Here is a 13,836-nt window from a genome sequence, read left to right as displayed (position 1 = left end):
GCTCATGTTAGGCTCCCTATTTTAATTCAAGAAAGCTTTTCTTTCTCCTATAGTAATTATTGAGTTGGACTCAGAGAAGCCACAATTTTATCTCAAAACATATGGTGAAAGGAGAATAATCCTTTCTGTGTAGTGGAGCTGTGTGGTGCTGACAATTATGCTACAAATGCAACTCACTAATTCTTAATCCCGCTGAAAGTTTGAGATATTAATTACCCTTACTCTCCCTTTAACTTCCCCCTTTCTTTCCAACCCACAAAAATAAATAAATGAATATAAAATTAAAAAAATTTTAAAGCAAAGGCAAAATTTACAATTGAAAACAGTAAATGCTATAATAGGGAAAATATTCTAAATGGCATACCATAGGAGTTAATCACTGTACTTTTACCCTCCGAAAATATGGAGGCAGAGGGTTCTCCCTACTCAGGTACAGGTAGGCTTCAACAGAAAGAGAGAAACTTGATCATACTTAAAACATCAGAAGCAGCATACAACCTTTATATGATTAACTCAAATTCATACTTTTAGTAAAGAATTTATTTATCAAATACTAAGACTCACTAACTCATATCAACTCATGAGAAACTTCAGACTAGTTCAAGTTCTGTTAACTGTAAAGTTATTTAATATGTGATGGGAAAACCATTTGCCAAAAAAGCTCAGTCCTACTTAACTGGCTTTGTCACTGGCATACCAAATAAAACTACCCAAACTCACCTCTTGTCCATACTTCACTGAATGATCGGAAGGAAGCAGCTCAATGTCACCCTCCACCATGGCCCCTTCCAAACATTCGTCTAAGTTGCGATAACCATTTACCTGAAGGGGATACTGGCCGAAGGTCTCATTGTTACAAAAGGGCTTTCCTAGACAAAGAAACAGATTGCTTTTTAAAAGACATCACTAATGCTATCTAAAGTCTTTTTTTCTGGTACCACAGAGACAGTATCTTAATTCAGCTACATCCTGAGAACTGTTTAGAAGCGCACGTAAGTAAGCCTGTTTGGCAACTTTTAATGAGCCAGAGAGTCCAGGCATTGATCATTAGCTGCTAACATTGCAAAAAGGAAGACGTCATTCAGATAGCAAATGCCTCCTAACCAAGACTGTCCCACCACCTGTGAATCTGTCTTGTCAAAAGAAGCCTTACCTGAATCCAGTCAAACTCTAGCTCCAACTACCAATTTACAAAAAGAGGAGTAGAGAGGAACATGTTAAACTGTATCACGGATATACAAACAGCAAAATTTCAGAGTATGGGGGAATACTAATACTAGAGAACCAGTAATTCAGCTTCTTCAAACACACACACACACACACACACACACACACACACACACACACACACCAAGAAAAAAGAATGACGGGGAAGAGTACAGATTTTGAAAAGAGACTTAAAAGACATTATCAACCAATCATAAATGAACCACATTTGAATCCTATTAAAACAAACTGTAAAAATAAATAACTCTCCCTCCATATACATAATTATAAAACAAATTAACAATTTGAATACTGACTAGATATTTGATATTAAGAAATACTATTTTTTTTTGAGTGACAGTGGTATTGGGTGGTTTTAAAAAGAATGTCAGAGGAGTAAGTACATAGGGATTAGATGGGAAATGACTGGCCATGGGCTAATGGATACTGAGTTCATGGGGTTTTTATACTGGTCTATTTGTATGTGTTGAAAATACTCCAGTTAAAAAAAGGCTTACGAAGTATGATCCAAAAATACAGTGAATGTTTAAATTTTAAAAAAGACTATTACAGTAAAAGACACATTGCCATTAATCCCCCTCAAAATACTCCCATAAGTTCAAACAAATTTATCCCATCATTCTTGCCACTTTCTGAAGCACTTCTGGAAATCCTCTTTCATGAGTGTCATTAGTTGCGCTGTCGTGGCTGCCTCAGTGTCCTGCCTGAATCAATTCAAAACGTTTACCTTTCATGGTCATTTTGACTTTGAGGAAGAGCCAGAAGTCACATGGTGCCAGATCTGGTGAATCAGGTGGATGAGGATACACCGTAATGTTTTTATTTGACAGAAATTGTCATACCAGAAGTTCTGTGTGACACAGAGCGTTGTCATGATGGAGCATAAAATAAAGATACTCACAAAGAGGACTTCCAGAACTCTTCAGAAAGTGGCAAGAACGATGGGATAAGTGTGTTAGAAGTGAGGGAGAATATTTTGAGGGAGATTAATGGCAATGTGTCTTTTACTGTAACACATTTTTTAATGTAAACATTTACCATATTTTCCAATCACATCTCGTATGTGTCCAACATGCAGCTTATGCCTCTATAGTAGACAGTTTCGGCAATCTAATTCAATAAAACCTTTTGAGATTAGATATTGCATTACAAAAAACAACTCAGAGAAAATTAAGTAACATCACTGCATGTCTGACATTAATACCAGATTTGGCCAGTGCAAATATTATATAATACAACAACTCTTAGATAAAGACTGGGCTCGTTTTATAGATGAAGAGACTGAGGTTCCAGGAGCTCCCATGGTCTGCCCACGATTACACAGACACTAAGAGACAGAACCAATATTCAGACCTGCATTTGTCTTACTCTCAAGGCTTTTCATTATACAGCCTCCCCAAATGGACACAGTAACATAGATTTGGTCACAGGACTAGCATTAACATTTAAAACAGAAAGTTTACCTTCACGAACCCCTTCAGTGAGGAAAGTACCGTAGAATAGCTGCACCATTGGATTTTCAGATTTGTTCCTGGGATTGCTTTTAAAAAAGAAGACAACTCTGTATCATTTGAATCAGATAAGCACTACACAAAACCCAACCATCAGTCATAAGCAAACACAGTACATTGTCATCAAACTCCAAAGAGGCAGGTATAGTCTAAAATAAGGAACAGATTATTTCAGTTCAAACATTCATTGAACAAATAAGTATATGCCTAGCCTTGTGCTAAATTCTGAAGACACAAAGAAAATAAGGCATGATCCCTGGCCTTAAGGAGGTCAAAGTCTAACAGGGGAGCCACACACGCAGAAAACATGTATTTGCATACGCCGAATATATACATCTATATCCAATGATGAATGTTGTAAAGGTTTAGAAGTAGTATAGAGGTAACACTGAATCCTCTTGTGCAGTTCTGCAAATAAACAGTGGCACAATGGTAATGGAATTAAAATACAGTCAACCCTTGAACAATGCGGGGATTAGGGGCACCGATTCCCTCTAGTTGAAAATCTACTACAACTTTCGATTCCCTAAAAACTAAATACTAATAGCGTACTGCTGATGGGAAGCCTTACCAATAACATAGTCAGGTTAACACATATTTTGTATGTTATATGTTTTATATACTACATTTTTACAACAAAGTAAGCGAGAGAAAAGGAACATTAAGACAATCATAAGAGGGGGAGGCCAGATTGCGCAGTTGGTTAAAGCACGAACTCTGAACAACAGGGTTGCCAGTTCGATTCCCACATGGGCCAGTGAGCTGTGCCCTCCACAACTAGATTAAAGGACAATGACTTGGAAATGATGGGCCCTGGAGAAACACACTGTTCCCCAATATTCCCCAATAAATTTTTTTTAAAAACGTCTTCTTAAAACTAATTAAAAAAAGAAAATCATAAAATATGTACATATAATTTACACATTCATGACATAATTTCTCAATTTTTTTTGATATAGCTAAGCTACATGGTTTGTCTGCAAGTTTTTTCAAATTGTGACAAATCTCCAAAAATTTTTCCAATATATTTACTGGAAAAAATCCATATATATGTGGACCCATGAAGTTCAAACCTGTGTTGTTCAAGCTCAACTGTAGTTTATTTCTTCAAGCCCATCTTAAATTGTTAATTATTTAAGTTGCTATTTGCAAAGCTGTTTTATGTGTTTCTTCTACCTAGAGTTAAAACGATTTCGAAAACAAATTTCTCAGCACCTGTATTAGATGAAGAACATTTGTATTCTTTGACATGAATTTCACTTCTGTCTGTGACTGACAGGAATAAAAGCTATTCTCTAACGCTCTAGACTTCATAAGTCATCTTAGATTAAATTTAATGTATCCACAGTATACCCCCATGTTTACATCCACGGTTGATTTAACCTTTTAATACATTTTACAGCACAGACTATGACTTAACAAAGTTAACAGTTATGGCCCTTTTAGTAAAAAATTGTACGTTAACATGATTATCTATATCCTCAGAGGGAAAAACCATCGGCAATGGGGATACACCACAACAAATATCTGAGGGGCTACCCCATGAGATTTGCTAAAAAACAGCAATTTCTACTTGACACAAGTAATTTTCTCCCATGCTATAATTCTCACTGGACCACTGTGAGTAAGAAGGATGTACAAACAAATCCTCGACACTCACTTAACATTAACAGCTAGCTGGAACGCGTCCTCTAGCCAATCCAGGAGCTTGTGTGTGAATTCACTCACATCTTGCTATAAGAGAGGTACAAATGGCAGAAGAGTTAGAGCCAACACTATAGTTAGGGAAATGAACATTTGCTTTTATCCCACCAATGACTAAGATTCTATTACGATGAAAGGATTTCTTTTTGAGGGCCTAATATCATAAAGATACTAGGAATGCTGGAACCCAGCAACTACGGATAAAACAGAAGGCACATCAGGCAACCTCTAAGTTGTGATTAGGAGGAAACTGGAACTCTATCACTTCCAGCCACATCTGCTTGTAACAAACTAACAAAATCTTCCAGCTGGGCCTTAAAAAAACGTCCAAAGAATGGATTGTAGTCCTCTACAATTTATAAATAGAGAAAGGAAGTTTTTATGAAATGTTTTGAGAATTGTGTAGAACTGTAGGACCTTTAGATAGAGGAAAAAAATGTATGCCACTAATAGTGACAACTTCGTTTTGTAATAGGAGGTAGGGAAAAGAAAGCACCAACATTTAGAAGAGATAGATTTCTCAGAAGAGCTGAACTCAGGTATAGATAGCCTTAAAAATAACTTTTCTATCTGGGCCATCCCAACACAAAGGTGCAGACAAAGGACTTAACTTTTCTCAGTGACCTTTTGCTAGGATTCACTGAGATACTTCCCAATGTCCTCCTACTTCAGCAGCCTCTGTATGATTCTGTTCTTTCTAATGCTGTTTCTTTTTCCCTCTGGAAGCCAGCCTCCCCCACAGAACACACACACACACACACACACACACACACACACTCACTCACTCACTCACTCACTCACACTCTCTCTTTTTATCACCTGTCCTTTGGCATTATAAAGGGCAAAGGCAGATGTCCACAGTCCTGCTGAGTCATGTTCATTTATTACACAGTTAAAATAAAGCCACATCACAGTAGTACTAACAAGGCATAATTTCAAACTCCGCAGAGTTTGAGGGAAAACATGAAGAACAGGTGTCTTGTACCTGCTGTTCCTCAGGTGATCGGAATGCTCCCTTTAAGAGATCCAGAGCTGCTGAAGGGTCGACAAATTTGCGATTTGATCCCATCATCAGAGCAAACAAATACTGAAGCTCTTGCATGAACATGATATTTCTCTTTTCCTGTAGAAAAGACAGCAATGTGTACTTAACCTCTTACTTGGAAAATTAGAACCTATAAAGAGAAAAGTTGCCACTGACCACTCCCTAATTATATTTATCTAGCTCTAGACCAGGGCAGGTCTCAAACTATGTTACAGGTACTCTGATAAGGTCTGTATAGGGGATTACTTATATTACTGAAAGAATATCTATGTAGAAACCAGAGACAGAATATTGTCAGAAGGGCAAAAATGTTTGTTTTCTAAAGCGGCTGTCCTCCCTGCTATTAGGAAAGTCCATCACCAAGGGGAAATCCTGGGCAGGGTTAGATCGCTGGCAGGAGGTTCTGTCCTTTGGAAAGCACAGACTAAAGCCTCTTCTAAGCAGGCGCAGGCCTCCAGCATCAGGCCACCTATTCCACAGCGCTTCACCTGAGTGGCTAATGGAGCAGTGAAGGATGAACAGGGAATCTCTCACCCAGACGCAGACATGCTGAGGCCAACAGGGTGACTCATCACTTTCTTGGAACTTTTTTTCTAATTTTACTCCTACTTAACTTTACACTTTTGAAAAACCTTATTTCTTGTCACAAAAAAGGAAAAAGAGCCATTTGGAAATGAAAACAATTTAGCACAAGCAAAAGAGCATCACAGTTATCAGCTTTAGCCCAACATTTAAAAACTCTCGGTATGAAAGGGACTAAACAACGGTGAAGATTCCGCAACAGCAACTTACCGTGTGACTGGGACAACTTTCAAGCACACTCTGTGGCAGACTGTAGCTGAGGACAAGTCTTCGGAATTCAGGCAACTGAAAGAGAGACTGAAATAAAGAAAGAAATGGATTCATAGCCTTTCTTTCAAAATAACTGCAGCAAAAAAAACACTTACCTTACAAGTACGTATAACTGTCAATGTAGTAATTATACTTCTGTTATGTCTAAGGAAATAATAATGGCTATGCGTAAAAACGTAGCTGAAAGAATGTTCATTCTTTTCGGAAAAACCTAGAGACAACCTAATGGTTAACAAGAGGAACAGATTAAGTATGTTTATACAATAGAATATATGTAGTCATTAAAACAATTTTATTGAAAAAGATGTTTTCATAAAATGGACTGCTACACAGCAGTGAAAATGAATGATCAAGAGCTACATGTATCAACAGATAAATCTCAGAAATACACTTTGAAAAAAAGTGGCAGAAAAATACAGTATTATATTGTTCATATTAAGTATGATTATACATAAACAATATTACATATTTAGGGGTATATACATGTGTGGTTACATCTGAGGAGAAGGGAGGATGTGACCAGGGATGGTAACAACAGAGACTCAATAGGACAGAGATTTGTAATATGTATTACATTTAGAAAGCTGGGCGGTGAGAACAGCAGTGTTTACTATTCTCCACTCTTTGTAATAGTATTATACGTAAAAATTTTTAACAGCAGGTATCTCTTGCTGGCAGAACTGGGGAGAAGGACTCCATTGTTTTATAAATCATACATTTTTCCACTATGATTATCTCTTGAAAGTTAATGTGTTTTTTTTAAAATCCCTGGTTTTTAAAAAAATCCCTGGTTTATTTTAAAATCCCTGGTACAACTATAACTCCTCATCCCAACATACTCCTCAAATGACAGCCCCTCCAGCCTGCAAGCTGGAACTCTTGAAGCAGCATCCTGGGCAGACAATAAGCCTCCAACTTCCCTCATTCGATCACACACCTTACCGAGTTCGACCACTAGGGTAACTGTACAGCGGCACAGGGAATTTAAAGTCAGGTCACGCTATTTTACCAAAGTTCCATCTGGAGACAGAGAGAGATTGCTTAGCTCTGTATCAGCCCACTGTCCTCTCTTTCCACCTCACCTGTCTACCTAACACATCGCCATTCCTCCTCGTTTCATTCCTACTCTGCTCACCACCCCATTACATTTTCCAGGATTTCTGTTCTACCATGAGAAAAATGCCTTTACATTCTCAGTCACATCACTCCACTCCAAAATCGAGCTTGCCCCAAAGGTGTCATTATTCTTAAAAACCACAAAAGTGAAGTCTCCATCTCCCAATCCAATATTGGTATGATCCTTCAACATCTGCTTCTTCTTCTTTATTCTCTGTATCATTTAATTACATCCTTCTCCTCCAGTCATCAAAGTTTAGATCTTCAGAATGACCTTCTAATCCTTTTCCTTTCTTAACCATCTACATCCAATAAGAAAGAAGTCCCTTGGACTCAGCCCCTGGAGCGCTCTGTAGAAGCATCTCCCCCCACCAGCCCCTATCAGCTGCCCGGCTTAAACTCGCAGCACTGCTCACCTGGATCACGGCACAGGGTCTCCTCGCCCCCAGGACTTCCCTTGTACCACTCCACTTGCCATGCAGCTTGTTCTAGCTTCCTAAAATGACCAAAACAAAGCCACTGACTCACTGAAGACTATCATCCGGTTGGTAATGGCTCTTCTTACCATCCCAAATCCTGTCATCATACTAGGTAACTTTAGTCAACACCCAAACACAAAACAGCAGCTCTGCCTTCACAAAAAATCAAGAATCTAACCTCTCTCTACTTCCACAGCTACCAGCTTAGTCCAGGCTACCATCGCCTCTTACCTGAATGACTGCAATAGCCTCCATAGTAGGTCTCTCCACTTGTATCCTTGTCCATTCCATCTACTCTCCCCACAGCAGGCAGAGTGAGCCATTTAAAATTCAGGTCCGAGTTCATCACGCCTCTGCTCAAAAACCTCAGTGACTCCCCATCTCACTCAAATGAAAAACAAGTTACCTTTCCAACCTCATCTCCAATGACGCTTCCCCTCTGCTCCTAGCACTGCAGCCACTCAGAACGCCTTAATGTCCCATGAACACATCAACCCCATGAACACAATCCTCCCATCAGAAGGTATTGATCTGTGGTTTGCTCTCCCTGGAATGTTCTTCCCCCATAGCTGCCTGGCTCACTCCCTCAACTCCTGTGTATCTGGCATTTATTCCAGTCTCATCTCCCTGGACTAACATCCTAGTTTACATTGCAATCTGCTCCCATCTCTCCTGCAGCAATTCTCATCTCCCCTACCCTGATCTTTTTTCTATTACAATCACAGTCTAACATATTACACAAATTTATTTAGTTAACTAGTTTTTCAGTTTATTGTTCCTTATCTGTCTTCCCTCACAAGAATTGTAAGCCCACAATGGCTAGGCTGTGCCAGTTTTGTTCACGCCTGTATCTCAGGGGCCTAGAGCAGTACTAGACCTACCGCAGGGGTTCAGCTGGTGTTTGCCGAAGGAGCACATGCTCTCCCGTCAGCCAGGGACACTCTGACTTCCTGAACAGCTTTTCTCTAGTGATACATTCCTCCATTCCATCTCTATACCCGCGTCCAAGACCACAGCCAGGGTATGTTAACACCTGAAACACCACCAATTCTCAGACCACAAATTCAGAAAGTCTCACTCTTAAACCATAACCTGTCTTCTGGCTTATTTGTTCAACTACCCACGGGAAATCTGTTCTTTAACTTCACCAGGAACCCAAACGAACTGACTTCTTTCCTTTCTCCCTAACATTAGCTCCTCCCTATCTTCATTTTTCCCTCTCTCTCCTTCTCATTCCATGCTCTTTAACCACCCTTCATTAAAATCTCAAACTGCGCTTTTGTCCTTTCATTGTACCCAGAAATCCTCCAACCTAAATGAATTTAATTTTCCATTGAAGAGTTTCAGAGGGCTGTTAAGAGGAAGTCCCAACAGAAATAGAACATTAATATCACCATACATTCAAGGTCAAGTAGACCTTCAAATTTTTAGAAATCCTACAATTGTATTCTGGTGCCAACTGGTTTCCCACTGTCTGCAACAACTCTTTTAAACTTTCACTCCATTTAAAATCAGATTCTATTCCTTCTCCACACTGTGTCAGAAAATGGCTGCAAAGTTCACAGAGGAACTATATGAACTTTAACTTGCAGTTACCATTTCTTCCTTCTCCTTTCCCCTATTACTCCCTTGCCCTTTTCCTTTCCCCGAAAATAAGACCTAGCCGGACAATCAACTCTAATGCGTCTTTTGGAGCAATAATTAATATAAGACCCGGTATTATATTACATTATATTAATTATATTGCATTATATTATATTATATTATGTTATATTATATTATATTATACCTGGTCTTATATTATAGTAAAATAAAACTGGGTCTTATATTAATTTTGCTCCAAAAGACGCATTAGAGCTGATTGTCTGGCTAGGTCTTATTTTCGAGGAAACATGGTATTCCCTCCCTGTATGTTCTATATCCTGTCCTCATGCTTTCTCAGAAACCTCACTCAGTTATCCTCTCTGTCTGCTAGTTCTTTTCAGTATCTCTCATAGGAGTGAAAGCTGAAAGGTATGTGAATCCAGGGATGGTTCTCAATCTCTCTCTAGGAAAGAATGGACTGATGTCCTTAATTCTACATTACTCTCCTAAATTCTATTCTCAACACATGCCAATGATCCTTTTAAAATGGAAGCAGGATATCAATTCTCTGCTCCAAAGCTCCCAGTACTTTCTCGTCTCATATATAATCCCTAAATCTTCATCATGACCCCAAGCTCCCCAGCCCACCTCTACTACCTTTCTAACCTCATTGCTGTCTGTCTACCCTCTCCCCCAACACTCAGTTTCAGACTTCTTGCTATTTCCCAACTCATTAAGCAAGCTCCTGAACCTAGGTCTTTTTACTTGCTGTTCCCTCTGTCTATAATGTTCTTTATGTAATTACATGAAATATTCTTTGTGTAATTATATGGCTCATTTCCTCGCCTCTGCTCAAATGCCCACCTTATTTGAAAAGCCACACCTAACCCCCCTATGTAAACAACAGTCCTTCCCTCTCTAGGCCCTCTTACCCTCATTTGTCTTTATGACACTTATCACCACCTGATCCATATTTTGTTTACTGTCTGTTCCACTCTTTTAAAAGTAAACTCCATAAAAGTCAGGCCCATTTTACTCACTGCTGTTTCCCCAGTGGTAAAACAGTGCCAGGCGCACAGCAAGCTGAATGAATCCACGGATACTGTGTGTGGAAAAGGAGGACTCTGTGTTTGGCTGAGGAGCTGAGTCAGGTATTACGTCAAGTGCTATGATGGCGAAGACTGCAGGGGCGGGATCAAGTGCTGCATCGTGGCCATGTGAGGTTTAATGCCTGGAGATACCTCTCTCTCTAGGAGAATTTATCCACGCCCTTTGCTTTATCACCAACTATGTTATCATTCCCAGAATTACCAGCAGCCCAGATCTTTTTACTGAACTACAGATTTATATAGGTATCTCCACATGGCACCTCAAACTCAGCATGTATACAACTGAACTGAAATCCCACTCTTAACACTCAAAACACACAGACCCCTCCAGTGTCAAATGGCACCATCATCCACCTGGCTACTTACACGAGAAACCCTGGGAGCCCTTCTCAGCTCTCTCTTGAATATGTCATCCTGAATCTAGTCACTCACTAAATCCTGTAGATTTGATCTCCTAATTGCCTCTAAAAGCTTTTACTTCTCTCTTTCCATGGCTTACGCCACTTCTCTACTCCAGGCCACCATCACTGCCTGCCTGGATATCTATGAAAGCCTCCCAACAATTGATTTCTCCTTATTTACTCTTGCTTTGCTATAATACAGTATTCACTAAATGCTGATCCAAAACACTTACTCAACATATTTACAACCATAGAAGATTTTGTTTTAGTATTGCCCAATTTAGACACCAGTTCTAAATCCAAAACATAAGAAAGCACCAAAACACAATAATGCCATGGGGACAACTCCCCAGTTTTATATATCTGTTTCCATTTTTTTAAAGATCTGTTTCCCATATTTCAGTTTAATAAATTCCAAAATTGTCTGCAGAAGACACAGTTGTCTGTTAAAAATATCATACCTGAATAACAGCACTAAACCAACATGTATTGCCAACATTTTTCAGCCCAACTGGCCAACCATCAACTCGCCTCCAGTCGTTGGGGTTGGGATTTTCTCCCCAGACTTCACAGCGTTTTCTCTTTGAGCGCTTAGTTTCTGCAGAGGTTGCCTCATGCATCCTGTATTGTACCAACACCACACATCAAAAAAAGAAAAAGTTAAAAAACAATATACTATATGGAGGACGCTGGGTAACCTTTCATAAGTAATTCAAAACGCCAGAGAAACCATTTACTACGTAATCACTGGCTCTATAGTAACTATAAGATTACAGCGTAAGTGAAAAGTAAGGTTTAAACATAGAGACGTTACTCCTTTCATAACAGAGATTATTACCAATAAGGTCCATGATGGAACTGAGTCGAGATCAAGACTACTTATGGCTAGCATATTAAAAATTTTAGATTTCAACAACAGTGCTCTAGCTCACACCGTGTTGTTGAAGGAGGCAAGAGAGACACCCTGCTAAAGATAAGAGCCTCCAAACTCTAGCACACAAACCATGGCCCTGTGTTTCCCTGAAAGAAATAACTCAGCAGTATGAGGGAATGAATATGTCTGGAAACTGACAGGCTACCACTGGAACTGGGTATTTATGGACAATTCTAGACAATCACCAAATTAGTACCAATTTAAAAAATATATTCCCTGTTCTCTTCTGAGACAGGGTAGTTGAGTCATAATTTAATTTCTAAATAGCAAACATAACCCTCAAAGTTTACAAAAGCTCAAAGTTTAAAAAGGGCATACAAATTTATTGGATACTTGCACTAGGGTGGGTTTTTTTCCCCCATCAATTAGCAATTATGAACTACAAAACCTGCAGGCTTCTACTCAAAAACCACAGGCTGCAATAAGACACTTGTGATAAATCTGGCTTTTTCAAAAGTGACCCAGAGTAAGTAAGGTAATGTGAATTTCCATTTTTTCCTAAAAGAAATTTCATTGAGGTGCAGTTCAAGAAGCTTGGGAGAACTGTTCCTCAGTGGCATTCACAGAGCTATTGCCTTTGACCTACACACTAAGGTGGGGAGCAAAGACTATAAATTAAATCAGTAACCTGTTAAGATCTCGTCCATCAGCTTGAACTTTGGGGGACTCCAGTAAACTCAGAGCAATGGCAGCCTGGAGATCATCTTTGTTATCATGAGTAAGGTCAATTACTTCTGTAAGATGAAATAAAATTTAATTAGTGAACATGCAGGAAACACTGTCTTTCTGTCTATATTGCAGGAAAAAAAGTAAAAGCATTCACAAAACTAGATCCACTCCCTACCTTTCACTACAATGCCTCATCTGTTTACCAACAATTTTATAACTGTATGCCAGCGTAAAATGAATACCTTACAGCTATTGTAACCTTAAGATTAGCTAATATTACAGTAATGAAAAGCTGCTAAAAGGCAATGAATCAAATACTTTCTTTTGCAGTCTTATTCCAGAGTCAAAAATATCTGTAGGTTAAATATTAATAATCTCTTTACTTATCACTGTAAAACATCGGCTAAATACTGCACATTCAAAGAATGGATCTTTTCGATCTCACACAAACTATTCTAGAGAATAGAGGACATACTCCTCAGCTCATTTGATGCGGTCAACATCACATCTGGGGATATCTCAAACCAATCAAAAACAGTAAGAGAAAGGGCAAATGACAAACTCACACATGATCACAGGTGCAAAAAAACCTAAACAATGTTAAGACCAAGTTGAGTTCACTGTAGGAATGAAATATTGAATTAACATTAGAAAATCGACTAGTACAATTCACTATCTTAACAGTTAAAGGAAAAAACGATAATCTCAATAGATACAGAAAAGGTATTTGATAACTTTCAATCTCTATTCAGGAATAAAATTCCAGGCCAATTAGGAAGAGAGAGAATATTTTTAGGCTGAGAAAGAGTATCCATGAAAAGCCCATAGCAAACTTTATACTTAATGCTGAAATGCTAAACACATTTCCTCTAAAAGCAAGACTACGACAAAGACATCTACTATCAGGGCTTTTATTCACTATGGTTCTGAAAATTCTGGTCAATGCAATATAAAAATTTTTCTTTTAGGGGGCGGCCGGATGGCTCAGTTGCTTATAGCTCGAGCTCTGAACGACAGGGTTGCCGGTTCGATTCCCACATGGGCCAGTGACTACACCCTCCACAACTAGATTAAAGAACGAGCTGCGGCTGAGCTTCTGGAGGGGCAGCGAGCTTCTAGAGGGGCAGCCGGATGGCTCAGTTGGTTAGAATGTGAGCTCTCAACACCAAAGTTGCCAGTTCAATTCCCACATGGGATGGTGGGCT

The 13,836-nt window shown here is 39.1% G+C and overlaps 1 protein-coding gene across 4 annotated transcripts in view; it reads right to left on the bottom strand.

The window, feature by feature from the left end:
- The window catches only part of USP28 (ubiquitin specific peptidase 28), a 60,459-nt gene that overhangs the window by 23,477 nt on the left and 23,146 nt on the right, over positions 1–13,836 (bottom strand). For 3 of the 4 annotated variants that reach the window (XM_019753331.3, XM_019753335.3, XM_019753333.3), the window contains 7 exons: positions 12,591–12,696; positions 11,490–11,649; positions 6,280–6,366; positions 5,428–5,565; positions 4,399–4,472; positions 2,691–2,767; positions 721–869 (listed from right to left, as the gene is read on the bottom strand). In XM_019753331.3, coding sequence (XP_019608890.2) covers positions 721–869; positions 2,691–2,767; positions 4,399–4,472; positions 5,428–5,565; positions 6,280–6,366; positions 11,490–11,649; positions 12,591–12,696 — 791 coding nt within the window. Of the gene's footprint in view, positions 1–364; positions 442–720; positions 870–2,690; positions 2,768–4,398; positions 4,473–5,427; positions 5,566–6,279; positions 6,367–11,489; positions 11,650–12,590; positions 12,697–13,836 lie in introns of those variants that run through there. The other variant, XM_074335453.2, reaches the window with a different exon arrangement.

Source organism: Rhinolophus sinicus, chromosome 14 (assembly GCF_057876585.1).
Source record: "Rhinolophus sinicus isolate RSI-liver-muscle chromosome 14, RSI-T2T, whole genome shotgun sequence".
NCBI classification, from domain to species: Eukaryota; Metazoa; Chordata; class Mammalia; order Chiroptera; family Rhinolophidae; genus Rhinolophus; species Rhinolophus sinicus.
Note: the sequence above shows the minus strand (reverse complement) of the source record. Positions and strands in the feature narration are given on the sequence as shown.